We start from the raw sequence: 25,099 nt of genomic DNA on the forward strand, positions 1-25,099 counted from the left end.
TTGCATTTTATATATTTTATGTATATATAATGTAAGAAATGCATGTATCATACGTATATGTAATGTATTTTCAGATGTATTGTCAATCAACGATGATTTTTTGTGCACAACATACACACATCATAGACACTATGAGGGATCATAATGGAAAATGGTTCTACGAAAATATTCTGTGTAAGATGTATGAAGCCTTGGTGAGAGATAAGGTTTAGACTTAAAAAGTACCAACCAATAAGCTCTGTTAATCTACAGGCTGTGCTTGAAAAATTGACACAAGCAAGACTCCTGAAGAGGCGAGCAGAAAGGTGTGAAAAGTCCATGGTTTGGGCACCTAAAACGGCAGTTTGAGAGCCCTAACCAGTACTTTAGATGGGTTTAGTCACATTTGGGCATGACCAGCAAGATAAATAATGGGCACCAACAATTAAATTGCTGCATTGGGCGCCCATTAATTCTGGCATCCCAATAAGCAATCAAATTGCCCCTTTTTAGTCCATAGCAAGTAATTAACAATTTGCTTTTAACAAATTAACATTTTAAAATAAATGATTTTGTCAACTCAATGTATATTAAACATAGTAAATAAAACTCTGGCAACATCTTATATTACACAAATAAATTGAAGAATTACATTTTAAATTGCAATTATTATTATCTTATATAGTGACATTAATGTGTGCAGTGCTGTACAGATAATATATACAGATGGAGGCGCCCTTATTCAGCCTGCCAGCAGACCAAATCAACCCATCTTGTTGTGCCGTTCGTCTCACACACGCGCTTCCCATTGCCGCCAATGGGACTCAAGCATCTTGCATGCACGTGCATCCCATTTTCGGTGAGCTTTGCAAACAGCATGCCGAGATAGGATGCTGGCGGGTTGGATAAGCATGGCTCCGTCTGTAAACTTAAGGGGTACATTTACTAAAGCTTATAAAGAGGAAAAGAGATGATGTTGCCCATAGCAACCAATCAGATTCTGTAAATCATTTCTCTACTGCATCCTAGAACATATTGCTATGGTAAATTTACCCCTTAGAGCAGTTTTTCCTAAACTGTGTGCCTAGGCACCTTGGGGTGCATCAGGACATTTGCAGGGGGGCCTTGGGTTGGTGGTTCGGGAACAACTCAAATTATTTATGGTCAAAATAATAGGCAAAACCAGGGCTTATGGCTTCCAATCATAATTTATGTCGACAAATAGGAGCTAATCCTGTCCCTTACAACAAGATTTAACCTAAAAATGACATATAAACACAGAATGAGAGATTGCGATCAGTATATCTGTGTACACACAGAGATTTGCAGTCACTTGCTAAGTAATTTGACTAGATTTTGACTGCATGCACTGACTTAGTTAGCAAGAGATAATTAACCATACACACAGAGAGATCTGTGCTTACTTTCTAAGCAATCTAGTCAGATTGCTTAGAAAATAGCACAAATTTGCTCTGAGTGTATGCCCCTTTAGAGTGCTATGTAAGGGATTCATTATTAAATCCCGGCGGTCGGGATCCCGGCGTTCAAAATCCCGATGCCGGAATCCCGACCGCCGAAATCCCGACAAGGGGGGGACGTGGATCGCCCCCCCTTGCGGGTTCGCTGAGCTCGGCACACTAATTTATTCTCCCTCCGAGGGTGTCGTGGACACCCACGGAGGGAGAAAGTGTCGGGATTTCGGCGGTCGGGATTCCAGCTTCGGGATTTTGACCGCCGGGATCCTGACCGCCGGGATTTACACTGCATCCCCTATGTAAGATGGATCACTAGATACAGTAGATAGATGGATAGATAGATAAATATCCCTGTACTGTATGTGCCTCAACCTAGGGTAGAAAATAAGTATTGCAGTAACCATATTTCTTTCTCACTTACATGTCCTCATTTGTGTTGTAGTTATTTTGTGGGCATGTGTGGAGATGGAGCCAATGATTGTGCAGTAAGTATCCATTCTCAGTCTGTCATTTAATGTATTCAATTGTCATCTTTCAGCAATTGTCTGTTATGTCAGTAATGTACTATTGTGTCTGTAAAAGTCAAGAATTCAGAAACTGTACACAGGGGGTAATTCAGACCTGATTGCCTGGCCGGCAGGTATACGCCGCCCCACTAGAGTGAAATGCTGTCATGCGAATTAAATGTGATCGCTGTGTGAAGGGATGTGTATAGCTACACATGTTTCTCAGCCAAGTGAATATGTCCAAAACCGATCGCCACAGGCTCACCTTTGAATGATTTCTACACTGGGCACAAATCATTGCAGGCTCCGTGTAGCCAGAGACTTACTTGGCGTTGCTATGGAAAAAGGCATATCTGGGCTGGCGCCAACAACACACACCCTCCCCTAAACTGCGCAGGCAACACTAGCTTTTTCTGGACACTCTTTGTATTTTTCTTAACACTACCACTAAATGGCGGGTTTCCACCCCCAGGCGCCTACATTTTGTGAACGACGTGCGAATAGAAAAAGTAGCAGGATTTCATCACAGCATGGCCTCGCGCATGGGTACAGCAGGTATAGCGAACCCTACGCATGCACAGTCTATCTGTTGGCTGCTGTGCGATCAGGTCTGAATTACCACCACAGATCTGATTTGGTAAATTCAACTACAGAATCATAATGGTAATAAGCGGAGGTACTCCAAATTGTTTAATACTAGTTCTTCATCTGCATCTAGGGCATTGTTTCCCAACTTCAGCCCTCAGAGTACACTAACGGGGCCATACACTGGTGTACTTTGGGATTGGGGATATTGAACATGCTTAAAAATCAAGAATCAGGACTTTTTTACATGCTTATTGTCGCTGATAGATTGTTGATCATTGAGGCCCACTGACCACCACATGCGGACAGTGGAACGGTGGTGCCGGCGGGTCAGGAGATTGAGCACGCAGATGTTTGAGCTCCAGATTTTAGTGATAACCATGCTTGAACACAAATGGTTAGAGGTACTAATTATGTACAGCTGTGGTTGAACCAAACACAAATTTCCATATTGGCGTATGTCGGAGCTCCCCTGAACCAGCCGCTATGCTGCCAGCTGCCACTCATTTTACAGCAGCAGTGACATCAGCGGCAGGCTCAGGTATGTTCGGCTCATCTCGGGGGACTCTGGAGCGCTCAGGGAGCCGCCGCGAACATTCCCCAGCCTGCCGCCGACGTCACTGCTGAATGTGACAGGCAGCTAAGGCAGTGGGGGCAGTGGCAGAAGGGAAGCTCTGGCGTACAAACGCCGAAGCGGAGGTGAGGGGGGGGGGGCTTCCAACGTCCTGTGGTGGGTTTTGCTGGGGCAGGACACACCTGCCCTGGTAGGTTTGTCCTGCCCCAGCAAAACCCACCACTCAAGGGGTTAATGTACAGTATGAGAGGGGAGTGGGAGCAGGAGCTGCACTTTAAAAAGGGGAGAACCGCATGTGGCTCCAGAGCCGCTGGCTGGCCACCCCTGATATAGATGCTTTCAACAATAATGGTACCTTTTCCACCATGATTCCAAAAATTAGCCCAAACGAGTTAGCCACCTAATTTCCCGCTTGTTTGCCAGACATGTTTTATATACTGTAGACTAGATTAACCTATGAAATGAAAGAGTTCTAGAGTCAGACTTTTACTTATTGCATATATTAATTACCACCATGTATAAAATATATCTAGACTGAGATAAATGTGTCCTACTAAGGGCTGTGGCAGAACTACCATTTGTGCAGCAGGTGCATTGCACTGGAGCCCCTGGGGACTAAGGGGCCCGATGATTTCTTGGGTTGTGGTAGAGGAGGAGGCCTAATTTATATTTTTGGACCTGGACCTGCCACTTACGAGTTTCACCTCTGGCTGTGGCTGACTAGTGACTGCAGTATAGTCCTATCTGAAATGGTAAGAAAATCTGGCTCTTGTCAATAGTTATAAAAACTTGGAAAAGTTCTTGTAAAATTGTTTAATGTTGTAAATCAGAGGTATAACTTGAAATTGTGTCCCACCAATTCAGCACTTTATCATGGATGTAACATTCTAAAAAAATATTAGAATCTAGAGAGAGTAATGTAACACTGAGCTAAACAAGAAGGCTTTATTAAGCATGGCCAGTACAGTGTATAAAGTAGTTTCAAAGCAATATGGAATATACAGTATGACCCCATATAACATATGGATACTAGCAGCTGAATGGGCTGTTGTGTCCATATTCACAACACTTTTGCTAATGATACACATTGAGCAACTTACATGGATTTTTAAAGCAACATATATTGCTGGAATGCAGTATTGTGGTGCTTTCACACCTGTTTGAGTACAAATAAAACATAAAAAAATTTAATAAAATATACGCCAGTAATACACATCTTCTTTTCCAGGCTTTAAAAATGGCCAATGCTGGGATTTCTTTATCTGAAGAAGAAGCTTCTGTGGCTGCACCTTTTAATTCACAAGTCACAAATATTTCCTGTGTTCCAGACTTACTCAAGTAAGTGGGGTTGAGTACATTATATTATTATATTATTAAATTACACTATGAATCCTTATGGGGCCTACTCATGTAGTAATTTAGGGGCATTTTCTAAGCGATCTCACTAGAGATCGCATTGAAATGTGTAGGGGCCATAGTGTGTAAGGGCCCTAGTGATAGCGATGTGCAGCCCCACACTCCTCTATCACCCGGCGTTTAATATCCAGCATGCTGGATAAATATAATCACTGGACTAAAAACCAGTGTTCTCAGCGTAGAACACTGGTCCTGACAGATTGCTCAGCACACAGCGCAGACACATCGCTGAGTGATCTAGCATCGCTCAGAAAGCTTCAGCATCTCCCCATGTGTAGGCCCTTTTACCATACCTCCCAACTGTCCCGCTAAACACGGGAACGTCCCAGTTTTTGGGGACATTCCCGCGTCCCTCCAGCAGCCGGCGGTGTCCCGCTGCGGAGGGGGTGCAGTTCGGAGTCCCCCCCCAATCTGACTGAATAAATGCTGTGCGCATGCGCACAGCGTCTATTCAGCGGCGCAGTGGCCGAAAATGGGGGATTGGCCTAGTTTGCATAAGCCACACCCTCATTTGCATACCACGTGAGTGTCCCTATTCTTCTATTTAAAAAGTTGGGAGGTATGCCTTTACACCTGAGTTAGGATCCCAACACTAGTTTTGTAATGTCAACATACTCACTGTGGACATATTGATGTGGGTAAGATATATCAACACTTATGTTTTATCTATTCTATCTGTAGTAGGTAGACTTTAAACCAAAATTAATAACCTATAATTCAAGTAACATGTAGCAACACAACTTGTCTTTAAACAAAGGCCAGATTAGCGATGAGGTGGAAGGAACTCCATCATTGTGACATGATGACCCAACGCAAGTTGGGCACAGTCGATCATAAATAATATGGATTCAATTTATTTGTCTATACTTAAAAGGTTTTTTTGTACATGTTTATACGTTTACATATTTAGTGAGACATTGGGGCTTATAGTCTAAAGGTGAACACACCCATACTGTATAACAGTGGCCACACCCACATAGCTTTGGTCACAGCATTTTTGTTTCTCAAAATAGGCACTTGAATGTTTTGAATGCAAAGCCCATATGGTTCTGTTTTAAACCACCGTTAGTGCCTAAAATAATTTGTACCCAAAAGAAAGAAAAATATTTTGAGTCAAATATTTTTGAGTTTTCCAAATAAATTGATCATTTACTAAGCCCATTATGAATGCATTTCCATGCTACAAATCCTTTTTATGTACACATATATGCTATAAATAATTTCAGAACTACTGTATGTATATATCTAGCAATTTTTTATAAATGCTTCAGTGTCCCAAGCAATAACTTGTGCTATAATTAAAGGGTAATTTATTTCTGATGATGTACTTCAGCTGTCACTTTGTCTTTTCCTGTCATGTATGTAGGGGTAATCATAACAATGTAATGGAATGACAATTTACTCTTTTTACAAATCTACCTGTGACTGGAGGCTTGGTCCATGTGAAAATGCTGAGGCCATGGCACTGAGGTGCTCCACACTATGGTGCCATTTAAATAAACTTTCACAACTAGGTATCCTGCAAATGTAATTTAACAAAATCATTAGAAATGCCCATGGCAACGGTTAACGTTTGGCACTGTGAAAGTATTTTTGTTTTGTGATTCTTCTTCCCTGGGGAGAGTCCGGGAAGAGCCACAGCAGCCGGAGCCTAGTCCATGACTGTGGAGATAAGTTGCTGAACACTAGGGGATCAAAAAAGCCAGAGAGAATACCTAATTACCCTAATGTCAATAAGGCTGCCAAAAATCGAGTAGCTCCCACAGGCCCCTGGAATGGTGGGCAAGTCTCTGGCATCCCGCCAGACTCCCTTTATCCCATCCACCACCCGCTTAGAGCAGAAGTGGGCAGATCGAGGGAGATCCAGTGATGCAACTCATGCAGAATTGAGTCATTGTAGCCCCACTCCCACTGAACGGTACTTGTCTTTATGGTGCTGGATTGTTGACGGGGAGCTATGATGACACGATTGTGCGACCATGCCATTTTTCATCTTGCCCTGGGCTCTGAAACTCCTAGTTTTGCCTCTGCTGCTCAGAGGAGTGGCCAATTTCTACTGTCCATTGAGGACAATGCTAAATATCCAAGCCAGGTGCCCATGCACATTTTATGTACATAGCTTGATTGGCCAGGGAGGCTCATTGTGGTATTCGGGCAGATGTATTAAGCTTTAACAAGAGCTAAATGCAAGGGTGATAAGGAGAGATAAACGTCCAGCCAATCAGCTCCTTACTGACTTTTTACAAACACAGGCTATAACATGGCAGTTAGCAGGTGATTGGCTGGACGTTTATCTCTCCTTATCACACTTGCATTTATCTCTTGTAAAAGCTTAATACATCTGCCCCAGGAAAAAAGGAAAGGAAAAAAAGGATATGTGAACTCATGAAGTCTGTATATCATCTGACTGAGGGGGGTATGCAATCCGGGATCACGGCTGTTGATCTCCGCCGACAGCCGTGATCCTGGCCCGTTTGCGGTCTGATCGACTGCAGAACGACAAGCGGGATTCAATGTCCCGCCTGCCCGCTCGGCGCAAAGGGAGCATGGCCGCGAAAACGCGACAATCCATGGCCATTATCGGCAAAACAGGCACGACAGCTTCTAAAGTCGGGCCCATTCTGCTGTGATCCCACTTTAATGCTGTCGCTAAAGACAGCATTGAATAGGGAGCCGCCGTTATATTTTCCACATCGGAAATAGCGGCGGCAGATTGCATAACCCCTAAAAGAGAGTATATTATCATGTATGCCGTGGAGTAGTGGTGTCAAACTTATGGACCTCCAGCTGTTGAAGAACTACACGTCCCAGCATGCCCTGCCACAGCTTTTATATAATGGATTGCTAAAACGGTGGCAAGGCATGCTGGGACATGTAGTTCCACAACAGCAGGAGGGCCATGAGTTTGACACCACTGCCATGGAGTCTTTGTAAAGACATATCCTTTGAGCAGTAAACATATACTGATTCAATACAGCTGCATCTGCTTGTATCCTATGACTGAATGTACATCGGATACAAGCAGATGCAGCAGATACTGTACATGCACACACATAATGAATGCCATTGGGGCAGGGACTGATGGGAATGTTCAAATATTCTCTGTAAAGTGCTGCAGTATATGTGTGCGCTATATAAATAACTAGTAATAAATAATAAATATATTGTTCTTAAACAGGGAAGGACGAGCTGCTCTTGTCACAACTTTCAGCATGTTTAAATTCATGGCGATGTTTGGATTAGTTGAATATACCAACACACTGTTGCTCTACTGGGTGAGAATTATTTAACTTTCCAATTTGATTATTACTACACATTATACATATGAGCATGTATACCAACAATACAGTAAGCAACACACATTAATATTGTTTTGTATTTCAGCAAAGAAACATTTTTGGAAATAATCAATGGCTCATCCATGATTTTGCCATTGTCTTTGTAATCTTTTTTACAAGTGAGTATGTATATTCAATATATTCATTATTTTTGTAATAGATAAGAACTTTAGCTCTCATGTACAGCTCGATAAATCATTGAATCATAATACTATATTTTAGTTTTTTCATGTAATGCACAAAGCATTCTTCTTTTTCAGTGAGTTCCACTCCTGCATATCCCAAACTGGCAAAGTACAGGCCACCAGGACAGCTGATTTCTCCTCCTATGCTGTTTTCAGTGATCTTCAATGTTCTATATACCATTGCCATGCAGACATATGCTTTTCTCATGGTTCAGAGACAGCCATGGTATAGCCAAGATGACATTTACAGGTAAATGCACACTATCTGTTTTTGCACCTTGAAATCTGTTGCTGAATGTCATTTTTAATTCTTGATTTAATCAGGTGTGCAAGTAGCATGAGACATTGTAATGGGGATCCAATATTTCTTTCAACTTAACTTTACTGGCAGGGGTTGATGTGAGGGGGAACGGGGTAGAACTGAGTCGCACCACCTCTAATGGTAGGGGGAACTGAGTTCCACCTCTACCACAACCTAGAACAGTAATTCTAACAGAAAGGCCTGTCCCAGTAGCTCCTTCTTCTTCTGGCACAGCATATGCTGAGAGTCATGGACAGTGAGCTGCTGAATTAACTGAGACAGATGTGTATAAGCAGCACAACTGTGGACATTATGTGTACTGCATAAGGTGCACTCCTGTGTGGTTTAATATGTATCAGGGAAATGTCTGTTGTAATTTTAATTGGGGTCAAGTGAGGAGAAGTGAGTCAAAGAAGGAGTGGTCCATGGCAATCAATCAGCTGCTCTGTATAAGTTATATTATGCAAATTATTGATGTTGCTTCAGTGGTGATTGGTTTACATGGGTCACCTCCTCTGGCTCTCTTCTCCTCCCTTATCACTGCTTCATACATCTACACCTCTGTAACATGACATTCTGTGCTTTCTGCTTAGATAGGAAGTGAACTTTAGAGTTCCTTCTCCCATTGATTACAATTTTATCTTTTTTGTTTTATAATGGGCTCCAGATTCCATGGGCTTTATTCTGGTTAGGTCGGTGAAACGTATGTACAGATGGAGCCGGGCTCCCTCTTGCTGGCAAATCGCCAGAACATCACCGCTGGCGATCCGCCAGCAGCCCGGCGTCCATCTGACTGAGACGCGCATGCGTCTCACGCGCACGCGCATCTCACTTTCCGGGCGGCGGGGCGACGGGAACCCTGTCTGTCGCCACTTCAGGGAGATGGACAGGGTTAGGGGGTGTGCTGGGAGGCGGTGGGGATCCCGGGTGACCGCCGACAAGCCGGTGGGGACCCGGGGGAACCGTGCGAAAGGGGACGCGTGTGCAGATACAGATGGCGGGTGGCGGGGGATGGCGGCTGGCGTCGCCATCGCCATCCCCTGCAAGAGCGAGACCCGCTCCTTCTGTACGGTCCGTTTCACCATAAGTTTCCCATACGCGGACGGTGAGTAAAAGTCCGCCCACAGAACAGCCGCACACGGACGGTCACAAACACCGACAATGGGGAGTGGCGTACACTCGAGCATACACCACCGTGCACGGACGGATCTCCTCTTAGCCACCGTAAACTGGCGTACAGCAGAGCGTACGCCACCATATACGGACAGGTCTCGTCCGTTTTCACACCGACACCTTCCGTATATCTGAGCGTACGCCACAGTGCAAGTAGAAATTGAGTCCAAAAACATCATTGTTGCTCTTAAAAGTGGTTTATGTGTCTTTTGCCATATAACAAACTGGTATGTTTGTGCTGCAGTGAAAATGTTGACACATGTCGACTTCTGTGAATTGAGTGTCCTGCTTTTTAAAGTATACAAAAACACTTTCTGAATGGGTGTGGATGGTTATAGAATAACTACCTTGGCATATATAAGCAGGTCTTAGAATAAATCTTACCTAAAATTAAACCAACCTTTACATGTTGAAGTGTAAAAAGATATGCTTCCAATGTGTTTGAGGGCTGTGTGTGGCTTGCAGGTAGTGAAATAATGGTTTTCACTTAATAGCCTGCAGCATTGCTTATTACATTCAGGTGTATGTGTTTGAGTAGTAATCAGCGTTAATTAGCAGACCCAGGCGTCCGCTGTGATGCGGTATCTCTAGGGGTGGTCTGGAGATATCTTTAGCGCCCGCCTGTTTTTGGGCCAAAATGCACGGTGCGTTCGCTGATCTAAAGTAGGCGGTTGTAGCACCATACAATTTTGGTGCACACCCCCGTGTACGCCCATGTTTACGCCAAGTTTTTCTCATTATTCCGGCCGCTCCCCTAAAAACGCCCCCATGCCGCCCACAATGACCGTGCTCTTGCGGACAGGTTGTTTCGCACGGAGAGACCCGTCCGTGAGCGGTGTGAAGTTGCCGCACATGCGCATAGTGAAAGCTACGCATGCGGTTGAAAAAAAAAAACGAATCGACCGCGTACGGTCCCACCGTACCAAGCAGAATAACCCCCCATGTGACGTTACCATTCATGGAGCTTATTAAACTTTCTTCTTAATACATGGGGAGATTTATCAAAGCTTGGAGAGAGAGAAAATGGAAAGATAAACTTCCCACCAATCAGCTCCTGTCATTGTTCAATTGGAAAAAAATTGTAAAATGACAGAAGCCGATTGGCTAGTATTTTATCTCTGTTCATGTTATATCTTGCCAAGTGTTGCTAATTCATCCTAACAGACATTGCATTTTCTCCTCTACGTGCAGCGCTCAGGGGGCATAGCAGATTCAGCACAGGTTACAGAATTTCAGCTACTGTACAGTACCATGCACTGTTGCATATGTTACTGGTGTATGCCAGAAGTCACATTGATGGCTAGAACAGATTGTTCTGAAAATGTTTTTATATTTCAAATTAAATTCAATTATTATTTTCAATATACATTTACAATTTATTCATTTTGTACCATACTTGTATACCATTCAGTTCCTGTTTCTAATTTCAACAACATTCTAAGTATTGTATTATGCTAAGCTATGGAGTGTACTCTATGTTCATAGGTAATTTTAGGAATAGAGTTAGGTGTATGCTATGGTAAGGTTTAGGGTGTGTACCATACCCCATGGGTTTATGATGTTCATGATGTCCATTGCCTCTCTACAGGAACAGGGGCCCATCAGGTGTTTTTTGTGTATCCCTGTGGGCCAGTCCATGCCTGATTGAAGGGAACATATTACAGATGGAGCCGGGCTGGTCTTTGCAGGGGATGGCGGCAGAATCGCCAGCCGCCATCCCCCGCCAGCCCGGCTCTGTATCTGCGAAAGGGGACGGGTGCGCACGAAATGCACGCGCGTCCCCTTCCGACGGCGCTTCCCACGGGTCCCCGTCGGCTTGTCGGCAGTCATCTGGGGTCCACACCGCCTCCCCGCACCCCCCCCCCCCCCCCCCCGCCTAACCCTGTCTGTCTCCCTGAAGCGGAGACGTACAGGTTCCCGTCGCCCCGCCGCCCGGAAACTGAGTCTAAGTCAGATGGAGCGCCTCACTGCTGGCGGATTGCCAGCGGAGACAGTCTGGCGATTCGCCAGCAAGAGGGAGCCCGGCTCCATCTGTATATTAGTATTTATGTGAAAAAGTTGTTACAACAATATGTTTCTGATGGTCTTGCTGGTAAGAAAGGAATAACTGTACTAATGTAAAGGAAATATGGAGCATGCTAAGGTTAGGTTTTATTTCTGTTTCTCCCAGTGCATGTAATCCAGGCAACGAAAGCTTAAATCGAAATCTTACATATGTGCTAATGAATGAAAGAATTACCCCAGATTATGTAAGCTTTGAGAGCACAACTCTGTGGCTGATAACATGTGTGCACATGGTGATCTTATCATTTATCTTCTCCAAGGGAAAACCTTTCCGAAAGCCAATTTACACCAACTGTAAGTTTTTCATTGTATGCATTCTTCCTGTATTGAGAAAAGTTATCCTTACTGTAATAACACTGCCATTGTCATACAGATGTGTCCCTGCTCATCGGGCTTGATTCAGATGTGGTTGCATTTGCTATCGTTACTGCATCCTTGGAAGCAGCAGTGATAGCACTGTATGTTAATGCAGCAGGAGGTGTCTATTAATAGCAGAGGACTCCTGCTGCAGTAGTTATCCAATCGGCATCCTAGGACGCATCGGATCCCCTCCCACCATCAGGTGGCTTGCAACACCCATGGAGACATGCAAGCTATCCATGACAAAGGCCAGGAAATCCAGTTTGCGCCCTACAAAACTATCCCTAGTGTGAATGTGTGTGCATGTACATGTGATACTGAATATAGGGGGTGAGTCTCTGCACGTGTTACATCAGCCCCACCTGCAGTGCAGCATGGTTTTGTCCATTAAAGAAGGAGTTTGCTTTTGCAAACCAACCAGAATCACCCCCATAGAATGTAAGCTCCACTGGGGCAGGGACTGATGTTAAAGGCCAAATTCTCATATTCTCTGTGTAAAACCCTGCAGATTTCCGTGGATAAATATTTGACAATAAATAATAGATGATAAGCAGTATTTGCAGCAGTGTGATAGTGTGCAAGTAATTTACAGTTTAATATTATACAAAATGGTTTGTCATTTTGGTGGCCGGTGGAGTGTGAATTAAGATAGGAATTTTCTCCAAATGCCGGTTATTAAATTTGTGCATAGGCACTCAGCAGCACTAGTCTGGAGCAGGTGAATTTTCCGATCACAGAGCCTGTTTTATAGTTGGATGCTATTGCACAGTAAAATACCATGCAAATAATATGTTAATGCAACAGGAGGTGTCTGATGTAAATAGATGCCTCCTCCCTGCTTACATCATACACTGTTGCATCCCAAGGTGCACCTTTTTTTCTGACATCATTGTACTTGAATTTATTTTGAAATACATTATTCTAAGTGGTTGAAACATAATCAAGTTGCTAGAGTGCTATTTCTTATATTACAGACTTGTTTATGGCCATACTAGCTATAGAAGCTACCTTCACCATATTCTTCATATTTGCTGACTTCACAAACATCTATTTGGACTTGGGAGTAAGTTTTATTTCTTTTGTATTACATTTTTTTTTCTTTTAAGCATCTTTCATTACATACTGTAAGATATGTATTTATTTACATGTATGCTCTATTTTTCCAGCTTGTCTGCACTCCAATGAGCTGGAGGATACACATCATAGTAATACTGGCGATTTGTCTTGTGGTGGTATTTTTAGTGGAGGTAGGTATTATTTGAAATGAACAAAACTGTTTTTTCAAAAAAAATTCTACTTAATGCTATTATTATATAAAATGTTAACATAAGGTCCTGTGTATATAATATATGTATATATTGGGGGTTCTAGTGTCAGACTGGGATGGTAAGGGCCCACCATGGGAATGTAGTTGTAGTGCTACAGTAGTGTAGTTATGACATCAGCCCTCCCGCAAGGCTCCGCTGGTAACAGAGGTGAAGAAAGCCTAGCTCCCAGCCTACAGCCACCACCACCGCTGGGTTATTCAATAACTGGTGACTGCCTGGTGGCAAAAGTCACTGGGTCAGTCATCCGTTACTGACTGCCCGGTGGCATTGACACTTATTTTTGTCAGGCCTCGTCTCTCTATAAAGTGGGCGTGGTCATAAAGCATACACATTTATTATATATGACAACAAAAAACCTATATTTCATTTACATAAAGATTTGTCCAGGGGCATTCCAAAATTCCCCATTTGATATACAAATATTATTGGACACATCTTAGCATCTATTTATTCCTAAGGAATAACACACCCTGTTAAATTAGCTCTGCATAAGAGCATGACACAATGGGGGAAATTTACTAAAGGAAATTTGTAAAAAAAATAGGTGTATTTGTATCCAGAAATACACTTATTTTTGACATTTACTATCCTAAAAATACGGCTATTCGTATTGATGTGCTATCAAAACGAATACGAATTGCTGTATTTTCAGGGTTAGTAAATGTCAAAAATAAGTGTATTTCTGTATACAAATACACCTATTTTTTACAAATTTCCTTTAGTAAATTTCCCCAAATATCACAGGAGTCTGGCTGATATTGTTACATTTCACACACATTGATACAATATAAACATTGATACATCACAAATGTATAAATAGCATGCAGTACTGAAAAGACAAGACAAAATTGTCCATTTGAAGCTAAAGTGTTAAGGCCCATACACACTGGGCGACTTTAATGTGAAAGCCGCTCAGTTTTCTCATTTGAGCGACTTTCAGTATGAAAGCTGCCCAGTGTGTACAGCCCAGCGATGGTGAGCGAATGGTGATGAGCGCTCCAGCATCTTTGTCGGGAAAGCCGTTCATCTGGTATTACCAGCAGATAAGCGACTTTGAGGAAGGCTTTGCATAGCGCTATGCAAAGCCGTCCGCCCCCCGCTGACAGCACCGGTCAGGGGGAAAGCCGCTCAGTGTGTATGCACTGAGCAGCTCCCCCCCCCCCCCCCAGCGATAACGGCGATCATCACTGTCCATGCACGCTGGGCAAAAACCCCCAGTGTGTATTGCCCTTTCCTACAGAAGTAGCAGACTAGACTTTTCTCCCAACTGAAAGAACACAATTCAGGTGCACCACACAAAATATTAACCTGTTAGAGGCAATAGTAGCCCAAAAGCAGAAAAAAAAAAAAAGATGGAACACAACCTATGAGGCGCTCAGACTCTTCAATGTGCTGGAATTTTTCCCGTATAGTAGGTGCATGTAAAAGAATAAAGATGCAATATAATGGTGAAGTACATTTAAACATTCACTTCAGTTTAACAAGAAACTTCATCAATACACAATGTCTAATAATCAGTTCCTTACGATCCGGTCATTTTTCGTCTCTGCTCTTTTTAAGGATTGATCACTTTGCACTTTATCTATAGTGCTTTTATGGATGATGTCATTTTATTGTGTAATAATGAAGTTTGTCATTAAATTGAAGTAAATGTTTAAATGTACTTCACCATTATATTGCATCTTTATTCTTTTACATGCATTAACTATACGGGAGAAATTCCTGCACATTCAAGAGTCTGAGTCCAAGCTCGAATCCAGAGTGTGTATTTTATGGAAAGAGAATAGATAGAGCGCACAGTCAGAAACCATATATAAATTTATAATAGTTCTGACGAAGACCTCTGTCGAAACGCGTTGGGCGTGGCTACTTTCCTTTGCTGACGGATGACGTCCTTTTGGTCCGGGCGAAGACGTACTCGGCTCTGTCCTGACTGCGGCGGGTGGACGAACCCCGCTGGGCTGATCACCCTGCGTGTTCCTGAAGATCTGGTCGACCCCGCTGTGCTGGTGACAAGCGCCGTGTTGTGGCGATTTACCTATATTTTTATCCCATGTATGTCAGTTTTTATCTTTGCTAAAAATATAAGTAAAACTATTATAAATTTATATATGGTTTCTGACTGTGCGCTCTATCTATTCTCTTTCCATATATATATATATAATTTGGTGAGTGCTCTTGCTTTTCATTAAGCGTTTTTTTGGACATATATATATATAGATATATATATAGATATATATATATATATCTATATATATACAAGAAAAAAAGGACGCACTCTCCAGAATATATAAATGCAATAAAAAGCTGTGTATTTCAATGATACTTGTCAAGAAAAAAATGTTACTCAACGTTTCCGTCCTCTGGGGGACCTTCGTCAGGAGATGGGCATCTATAACAGCAATCCAACACAGGGCACAGCTATGACCACACAGCAGGTTCCTACAGCAGGTTCCTACCTGCTGTGTGGTCATAGCTGTGCCCTGTGTTGGATTGCTGTTATAGATGCCCATCTCCTGACGAAGGTCCCCCAGAGGACGAAAACGTTGAGTAACATTTTTTTCTTGACAAGTATCATTGAAATACACAGCTTTTTATTGCATTTATATATTCTGGAGAGTGCGTCCTTTTTTTCTTGTACATGAGGACTTTGTTCTGGATGACACCCCGGGAGTTGTTTGATTGCTGGATGGAGTGCGATCCTATTTCTACATTATCTATATCTATATATATATATATATATATATATATATATATATATCTATATATATATATATATATATATATATATATATATATATATATAGATATATATATATATATATATATATATATACACACACACACATACAACATACACACACACGCACACTGTGTGTATATATATATATATATATATATATATATACATATATATATATAATTTATATATTTAACCACAATATATATATATATATATATATGTATCCCCAATATTCCAAATCGCGCTATGCCTATTTATAGAATATTTTCAGTATAGCCTATTTTACAATTATGCGTTAGGCAGCCTCACCACTAAGTTCCCTGAGGGATAGGGAACGACCAAAGCCCAATGTTTTTACCCAATAGTGGTATGGCGCCAAATTGAAATTATAAATGTCCAAATACACTTATTCAAAATCCACATCCAGTGAAGTGAGCAGGAGATGTTTTTTTCCAATATTTCTTTATTCAGCCTCACAGGATTGTCATGATAAAAAACGTTTGTAGAGATTCCCAACGCGTTTCGTCTCATAGAGACTTCATCAGGGGAATATAACAGTCTACAAGTATAAAACATTGTTTCAATATACAATGTATAACAAATTTTGCTTTTACATCAGAGATTTAAAAAGAAGGGGAAATTCCCCATGAAGATGAGGACCAGAAAAAGAGATAGAACATGATGGAGAACCGGTGGTGATTCAAAGGAAAAAGTGGGGAATTCAGTGAATGATTTATTTATAAATAAATCATTCACTAAATTGCACAATTGTCACTATAAGAGAAATTAAAGTAATTATAGACTAATTTATTCACAGGCCACATAAGACTAGCACACTATTAATCAACTAATTGATATTGGTATATTCCTAATAAGGTACGTAATATCACGAGAATATCACTATAAATAAATTCGCTAAATAAATTCATAATAATTGAATATAAAATACATTTAAAATTTTCTCTGTAATTCAAAAGGGTTTAAGAATACCATGTCCCGATAATAAAAAAATCCAGGAGACATTGTTATAAAGAAGAAAATGGTCCATTTATTTCACAATCTTTGACCAAAAGGTATATAAATAGGACACATACGGGTTTAGTAAAGTATCTTTCACCACAGTAATTAATTAAAAATTAGAAAACCACACCTATTCACGGCCTTCCCCACTTTTTCCTTTGAATCACCACTGGTTCTCCATCATGTTCTATCTCTTTTTCTGGCCCTCATCTTCATGGGGAATTTCCCCTTCTTTTTAAATCTCTGATGTAAAAGCAAAATTTGTTATATATTGTGTATTGAAACAATGTTTTATACTTGTAGACTGTTATATTCCCCTGATGAAGTCTCTATGAGACGAAACGCGTTGGGATTCTCTACAAGTGTTTTTTTATCATGACAATCCTGTGAAGCTGAATAAAGAAATATTGGAAAAAACATCTCCTGCTCACTTCACTGGATGTGGATTTTGAATAAGTGTATTTGGACATTTATAATTTCAATTTCACGCCATACCACTATTGGGTAAAAAAAAAAAAAATATATATATATATATATATATATATATATATATATATATATATAAAACCACTTATTTCTATTCTTTAATTCACTTATTCTATTTGCTCATATTTTAATATTAGTTGTACTTACATCAATGGGTGATATTCCCTTAATATACTTTTTTTATGGGAATCAAAATAAATGTTATGTTTTAAAAATAAATATTCAAATCAGTGGAGCCTCATTGTTTAATTCCAGAGTGCACCGCACAATTCTCATTCTTTTTTTCTCTTAGCACTTGGTTGATTTCTTTGGAAACCTACAAAAATGTAGTAAAGTTTTCAATGATACAGGTTCCATTTGTTTTTTCCAGGAGTTTATTCTGGATAACCGAACTCTCTGGTTGGCTTTGAAAAGGTGTTTGAAATTAAAACCAGGAAGTAACTATAAAAAGTTTGAGATACTTTTGCGGGAAGACAAATCATGGCCACCTACTGGAACTGCAATATATAGGAACAGAAACACGACCAATGAGGACTATAAAGCCTACGCTAACCCTGCTTACAAACATGAAGATGTTTCAAATAAGGAAAAAATGTCATTCAAATAATCAAGGCAAATAACAAAAGAAAAGGAAGCATCCATTAAACAATGAACAACTGATTAACACTATTGTTATAGAATTAACAATCAAGCCACCAATGAAGGAGAACAACAGTATCGTTATTTATTTGACTTTTTTTATCAAAGTGCATCATACAGTATTTTAATAAACAGTAGTTTTTTGCCTTGTTTCCTTTTTCAGAAACATTGATTGTAAAATCAGAAAAATGTTGCCATTGTCTTTCAAAGTTAGATGAATAAATGGGGAGATGATGGGGAGGAAATTTGTCTGCACACTCTAAATAGGTCACTATTATTTTTGACCTGTGTTGCCCGCTATTTTATATCTCTTGCGGGGGTGCTACTCTTTCCAAGTTAGGGAAGGAAATGGAAAAAAAATCCATTATGAATGTGTAAAGTGATGATATTAGAAATATGCAGTTTATTTTCCATGGAAACTGAAACTACCCAAAAGTCCGCATTACAGGTCTTCCCTCCAGACTCTATTCAGGCAAAATGTCTTCCCGCGTTGGATCCATTGTATTGCATAATGTCCATTGTATTGCATAATGGCATATCTCCATGGCATTGCTTGGGGCCAGGAGGGGATCCGGGATGCGCGGACAAGTAAGCATGCGGGAGATGTGGGGCGGGGGGATTTCTATAGCACCGCAGCCCCCCCGGCGCCCCCATATGCACAACGCCCCCCCGCGACTGCGGGGGCTGCGGTGCTATAGTTACGCCACTGCTGTTAATGCTTGTATATTCAGTTTTGAAAAGGCCCTGCTGTACCACTAATGACTTCACCTGTCCTGCTCTTCCATTGATTTTAGGTGCCCCCCAAAATTTTATTCTTGGCTCTCTTCTTCTCTATCTCTATACGTCCTCTCTGGGTGAGCATATTTGCTCACTCGACTTCCACTATCACATCTATGCTGATAACACTGAAATCTACCGCTCCTTTCCTGACCGCTCTCCCTCTATCCTCACTCATATCTCCAATTGTATCTCTACTGTCTACTCTTGGATGACCCAGCTCTTTTTTAGACTTAAAATATCAAGGACTAAGCTGACCTCTTCCCACCCTCCTGCATAAAACCCGACCATCTCTCATCCTAACCTACTGTTTATGCTCACCTCTTTCCCTTCTGTGTCACCCCTGTCTGTCTAACCCTCCCTTTTTAGAATGTAAGCTCTCACGAGCAGGGCCCTCTCTCCTCATGTGCCTTTCTTAGAATATATAAACCTCTGCCACCCTGATGATTGCTTCAGTGTCCTGTCCACTGATGCAACTATCCGTATTAACCATGTACTTGTCCTAAACTGTCTTGTGCTGTAATTCGTTATGTGTTTTTGCTCATAACTATGCTCTGTAAAGCGCTGCGGAATATGTATGCGCTATATAAGAAACTGTTAATAAATAAATAAATAAAATAAATAATAATGTCCCTCTCTTGTGATTTTGGTGCCATTTCAAGCAAGTCATCCGAGTGAGAGGGTGTGGGCCCTTAAACACAAAAAGTAAAAAACAATCACGCACAAAACTTCACACTTGTAAAAAACACACATGACAGGACACATCACACCAGGCACATGTGGCAAGGACCAGATAAACTGAAAAAAAAAATGCACAAACAGTACAAATTACACTATAAAAAAATGTGCACAAACAGGAAAGTCACAACTGTGCAGTGATCAGTGGGAAAGTATCTGCTACTGCTGTCTCACAATGTTCCATAGATGTGTTATATTAAATTGCTGTGTGTTTGTGCCATTGCTCTGTTGAATAGTATAGTCAGCCAGCATTTTGGCCAGGTGAACAATGTTGTGAGCTGATAGGTGGATATCGAGGTTAATAACACTGCAGGAACAAAAACAGGCAAAAGATACAAGATTTTTTTTAGCTGTTTAGAGCATTTAAAAACAATCCAAAATCAGAACCACCAATCAGGGGTGGTTTTCCTAAAACCAGAAAACAAAAAGAAACACTGAGGGCAGTTTGGGATAAACAAACACAATGCACTTATCTCAGCTAAATACTATCTTGGGAATGGATAATAGCTTTATACCCCTTTCAGACAGAAAAATCCCAAAAACCCAGGTATTTCCCGGATACAAAAACCCGGGTACAACTAGGCAGCAAGGGGCTGACCCCCTTTCACACAGGAGCAAAAACCTGGGTATTTCCCGTGTCGACCCCTTTCACACAGAAGCCAGATTTTTGCTGCAAAACTCTGTGTGTCATAAGAATATGACAGTTTTAAAGGCACACAGAGATGAGGTCATCAAAAGTGGGTGGTGACTGCTCACTGCATTGCATTAACCATGGCATGACACAAGGATATGTTGTAAACAAGTTTTATTGTTTTTATATACTGGAAGGTACATGTTACCTCACATGGCTGTCAGTATATTTGCAATGTTTGAGTACACTGTGGCATCTTTGACTGTCCCAGTCATCTGTTTGCTGATATCCTCCTCCCCTCTCACTGCCAGCAGCTCTCACCTCTTGCTTCTACCAGTGGGCCATGCTATCCTTTTTTCAGCTCCCTAATGACCTCAGAGGCCAGCTCCATTGCCATGCCCTCCCAGCCAATCAGAGAAGCCTATCCTCACAACCAATCAGCCAGAACCCCACCAGGAGAGCCAATCAGTGCCTAACAATGTGTAATAATCCCAAAAACCCGGGTCGTTTCCTTTCAGACAGCCGGCGACCCGGGTTTTTGGAATACAGACCCGGGAAAAACCCAGGTAAATACCTGGGTCGAAGTCCCGGAACTTTAGACCCGTGTTGACCCTTTCAGACAGAAGAAAAACCCGGGTCGACACGGCAAGAGCAGGGAAATTCCCGGGTCTTTTTTTCTGTCTGAAAGGGGTATTATTTTCAAGAAAAGATATTCACCCCAAAGAAGTAGCACTACATTGTTTTTTAAAAAGTGTTACCACTTAAAAATTTAAATGTGGTTAAATGAAAAGGATGAATGGGCACCAGAGGCATCACTTCCACATTTGACACCCAGGGGTAGATGTATGAAGCAGTGATAAAGGAGGAGAAGTGATAAAGTGCCTGCAGTTTTGTCTGCAGTGCCGGCTTCTACAAGGTGACAGGAGCTGGGTGCTGCATGCAATGTTAAAGTCACAGAGCAGGCCCTCACTCCCCATACACACCTGGAGGACACAATATGTGCAAACCAGAAAGTAATGGATAAAAGCTCTGACTGTTCCTTTTTTTTGCCCCCTTTTTCTCTCACCTTGTTAGGCTGGCCTTCAGAGTTTGCAGAGGACCCCCTTACCCATTCCTCTTTTCCCTCATCTCTCCCTGGGTCAAATGTACTAAGCTTGAAAAGCGATAAAATGGAGGGTGATAAACCACCAGCCAATCAGCTGCTACCTGTCATGTCACAGGCTGTGTTTAAAGAATGACAGGTAGGAGCTGTTTGGTTGGTGGTTTATCACTCTCAACCTTATCTCAATGTTTTCATTATTGTGTACTTAGTGATATAAGTCTTATTGGGGCAGATGTATTAAGCCTTAACAAGCGATAAACCCAAGGGTGATAAAGGCCCTTATTCTGATCGGTGCGGATATTCCCGCTTGCGTACGGGCCGCCGATGTTTATCGTCTGCGCATGTGCAGAGGTCACTCTGCGCATGTGCAGGCGATTTCGCCGCATGGATTCTTCATACGCCGCACAGGGGGCGTAGAGGGGCGTGAGGGGCTACTTATCCTCATTACCCTATGCATACGCCCCGCGTTTCATGGGCGTTCCCATGCAAACGCGGGGCGTATGCATGGTAATGAGGCCGTGACGCGTGGGTACGGGGCGGGCATCTGACATCGCCGGATGTCAGCTGCCCGCCCCCATACAAGATTTCACACGGACAAGTGTCCGTGTGGTCTTGTGTTGCGGGACCTGGTGGAGCGTGCGGCCCTGCATTCGATGTTCGGCGACCATCGAATGCAGGGGCTGCTCCCACCATGGAGGAGGCGTATCCCCGTCCACATTCATGCGGACCGCCACATATCCGCATACGGACGGAGGTGGCGATCCGTATGGAAGGCGGGGATTCGCAAAGACGGACATCACCGCATATTTCTGATCGGGCCGCACCGATCAGAATAAGGGCCAAAGAGAGATAAACATCCAGCCAATTACCTGCTAACTGCCATGTTACAGCCTGTGTTTGAAAAAAGTCAGTAAGGAGCTGATTGGCTGGACGTTTATCTCTCCTTATCACTATTGCATTTATCTATTGTTAAGGCTTAATACATCTGCCCCATTGTCTGAAATCTTCCTTATTTTAAAGCACTATGCCTACTTTATATTCAGTTATAGAAATTATATGCAACTGGAATTGTATGGGGTGTGTTCAACCTGAAATCTAAATTTCAGTGTGAAAATAACTTTTGTGGGCCACATGCAATAGCATCAAGTATTTACCCTGCAGATATAAACAATATAACATACCCAAATCTAAATTAGAGATGAACAGGATCGGCTTCAGGGAAACCTAACCCACCGAACCGTACCCTTTCTGAGTGAATACCAGCTAGGACTCAGATTTTACCACCATTTTGGATCTCTTAACATCAGTCATCTGAGTAATGCTGGCCATACATCTACTGATTTATTGTCCAATTTGGCTGGTAATGGAAGAGAGCAAATGACAGTTGACCATTTGCTTCGAAATGCTGGAAAACTGACTAAAACTATCATTCAGATATTACCAGGTTTTTGTTCCAACCAGTCCGATATGACAATAAATCTTTAGATGTATGGCAAGCTTTACCCTCCGGTTACTCTGGATGGCTAATCTACTCCGGTTTCTGTGTGCAGTAAATCTGCAACAGAAGAAGCAAGCACTGGCCTTGGTAGAAAACAGTGACAATATGCTTCCATTTTCAAGGAACACTGACCAGCAAGCTCCACTCCATGCCCTAAATTGCCTTGCTTGGCCTGTCAATCAGCCTGTGGCATAGGGGGTACTGACCTGTTCTACATATGCACAGTCCTCCCTCGATCATAGCAAACCATTGGTTTATGTCCAGTTATGAATCACACCCATAGTACATTTATGCTGTGGTATATAACAACTAGACAGATTCTGATGTGGTCAAAGGAGATGTTATAAGGTTTCAGGTACTCTCAGGACAATATACTGGATAGCAGGAAGAAAGGTACATCCTATAAAATTCACAAGAATAAAATGTGAAAAGTATTCTGTACAGTTATTGTGTTACTGGACTCTTTCCAAAGTGTTAGGGTTGCCAATAAACATGTGCTCATAGTAATCAGGAATGAAGGGATATAACAAGTACTGGGCTGAGTCACAAATGTCTATACCAGCAAGGTAGATATCTGATATGACTGTGAAATAATCATGTATTTGAGTTGTCATTATAGTTGGATTAACAAAGTGAAGCAAATTGGATAGGATAAATTAATATACCATAATCCCCTCAGAGAAGAGCTGTATTGGGCAGTAATACCCTGGCTGGAGGAAAGGAAGGCGTAGGGGCCTATTTATCAGTGAATATTAACAGAATATATATATATATATATATATATATATATATATATATACTGTATATGGGTTCATTTTATCCAGTTGATACGGCATCATTATTATTTGCTGCCTGTGGCCATTGAATGATTTTCCTTGGAACAATTGTTCCCACTACCGTTTATTGATTTTATATTCGTTGTTCGATGTAAGGATTATCCTTTGTATCATGTATTCTAAGAATTGCATTGCCCCTGATGAATTTGTGTTGACGAAACGCGTTGGTATCTTTTTAATAAAGAAACATTATTCGAACGAAGTCTACGTTTTATTGAGGAAAACCCCGGAATTATACTCCAGAGAAATTGTGATTGTGATATCATGGTGATTGCATGCACATGCTAGGTGGTACTATTTGAGCGCACTCTTAACAACCCCCTTCTGTCCATACTATTCCGTGTCTCTCACTAACAGGAGAGACGTTTTAGAGTCTATATATATATATATATATATATATATATATATATATATATATATATATGTATATATATGTCCAAAAAAACGCTTAATGAAAAGCAAGGGCACTCACCAAATTGTTGATAAAGTCAGTATAGTTTACTTGCATATCCTCATTTGGTTGTCGACGTTTCAACCCACTAGGGGCCTTTGTCAAGACACTGTAACATATCCATAGGAACAACAAGAAGGAAAAGATAGTACTGACATATGCTACATGCAGCCCCTATATACCCCACTGATTGTCATAACATAATTCACCTGGACCCATTGGTTCAACATGTGGAACGCATACAGATACATCATTAAATCTATCTAAAGCCATGTACAGTCACTCAATCCGAATATGCATCATATAACTAAGCAGCAGACATCACTTAGCGTATATATGTCCAGATTTTAACTTACAGAAATCATGTAGTTTAATCTATATATATATATATATATATATATATATATATATATATATATATATTAGTTTAATCTCTATATATATATATATATATATATATATATATATATATATATATATATATATATACCTTGATTGGGTCAGCACACACTTAATTTTCTGGCAATCGCCTGGGATCGCACATCAGTGGTACCTTGTTAGGGCCACATACATAGTCCAATTTAAAAAAAATGGCACTCACCAGGGCTTTGTATATCCAAAGATAACAGCTGGATTTTTATTCCATAGACAGAATTGGCATCTTAGGCAAAGGTCAGGTCGACGTTTCGACCACAGAACGTGGCCTTACTCATGACCTCCTCGTGCAGGACAAGACAGACAAATCCCTATCAACAGGTGCCAGTATTTAAGGACCAAACAGTCCCACCCACCGGGCAGTGACCTATCATATCAGAAACTCCCTTAATAGATCAGTAATGCCACATATATAACACCAATGCGAACCTTACATTTATTCAAATACAGCACTCTATC

General features: G+C 41.4%; 1 protein-coding gene across 1 annotated transcript in view; it reads left to right on the forward strand.

Moving 5' to 3' along the window:
• LOC146062976 (putative cation-transporting ATPase 13A4) overlaps positions 1-18,321 on the forward strand; it is a 121,008-nt gene extending 102,687 nt beyond the window's left edge. Inside the window, 9 exon segments of the mRNA XM_083174986.1 lie at positions 1,897-1,939; positions 4,348-4,457; positions 7,714-7,810; positions 7,920-7,992; positions 8,134-8,308; positions 11,703-11,890; positions 12,931-13,019; positions 13,123-13,203; positions 17,904-18,321. Of these exon segments, the coding sequence (XP_083031112.1) occupies positions 1,897-1,939; positions 4,348-4,457; positions 7,714-7,810; positions 7,920-7,992; positions 8,134-8,308; positions 11,703-11,890; positions 12,931-13,019; positions 13,123-13,203; positions 17,904-18,140 (1,093 nt within the window). The 3' untranslated portion in view covers positions 18,141-18,321.
• Positions 18,322-25,099: the final 6,778 nt, after the last annotated feature.

This window comes from Crinia signifera, chromosome 3 (genome assembly GCF_055691185.1).
Source record: "Crinia signifera chromosome 3, ASM5569118v1, whole genome shotgun sequence".
Classification (NCBI taxonomy): Eukaryota; Metazoa; Chordata; class Amphibia; order Anura; family Myobatrachidae; genus Crinia; species Crinia signifera.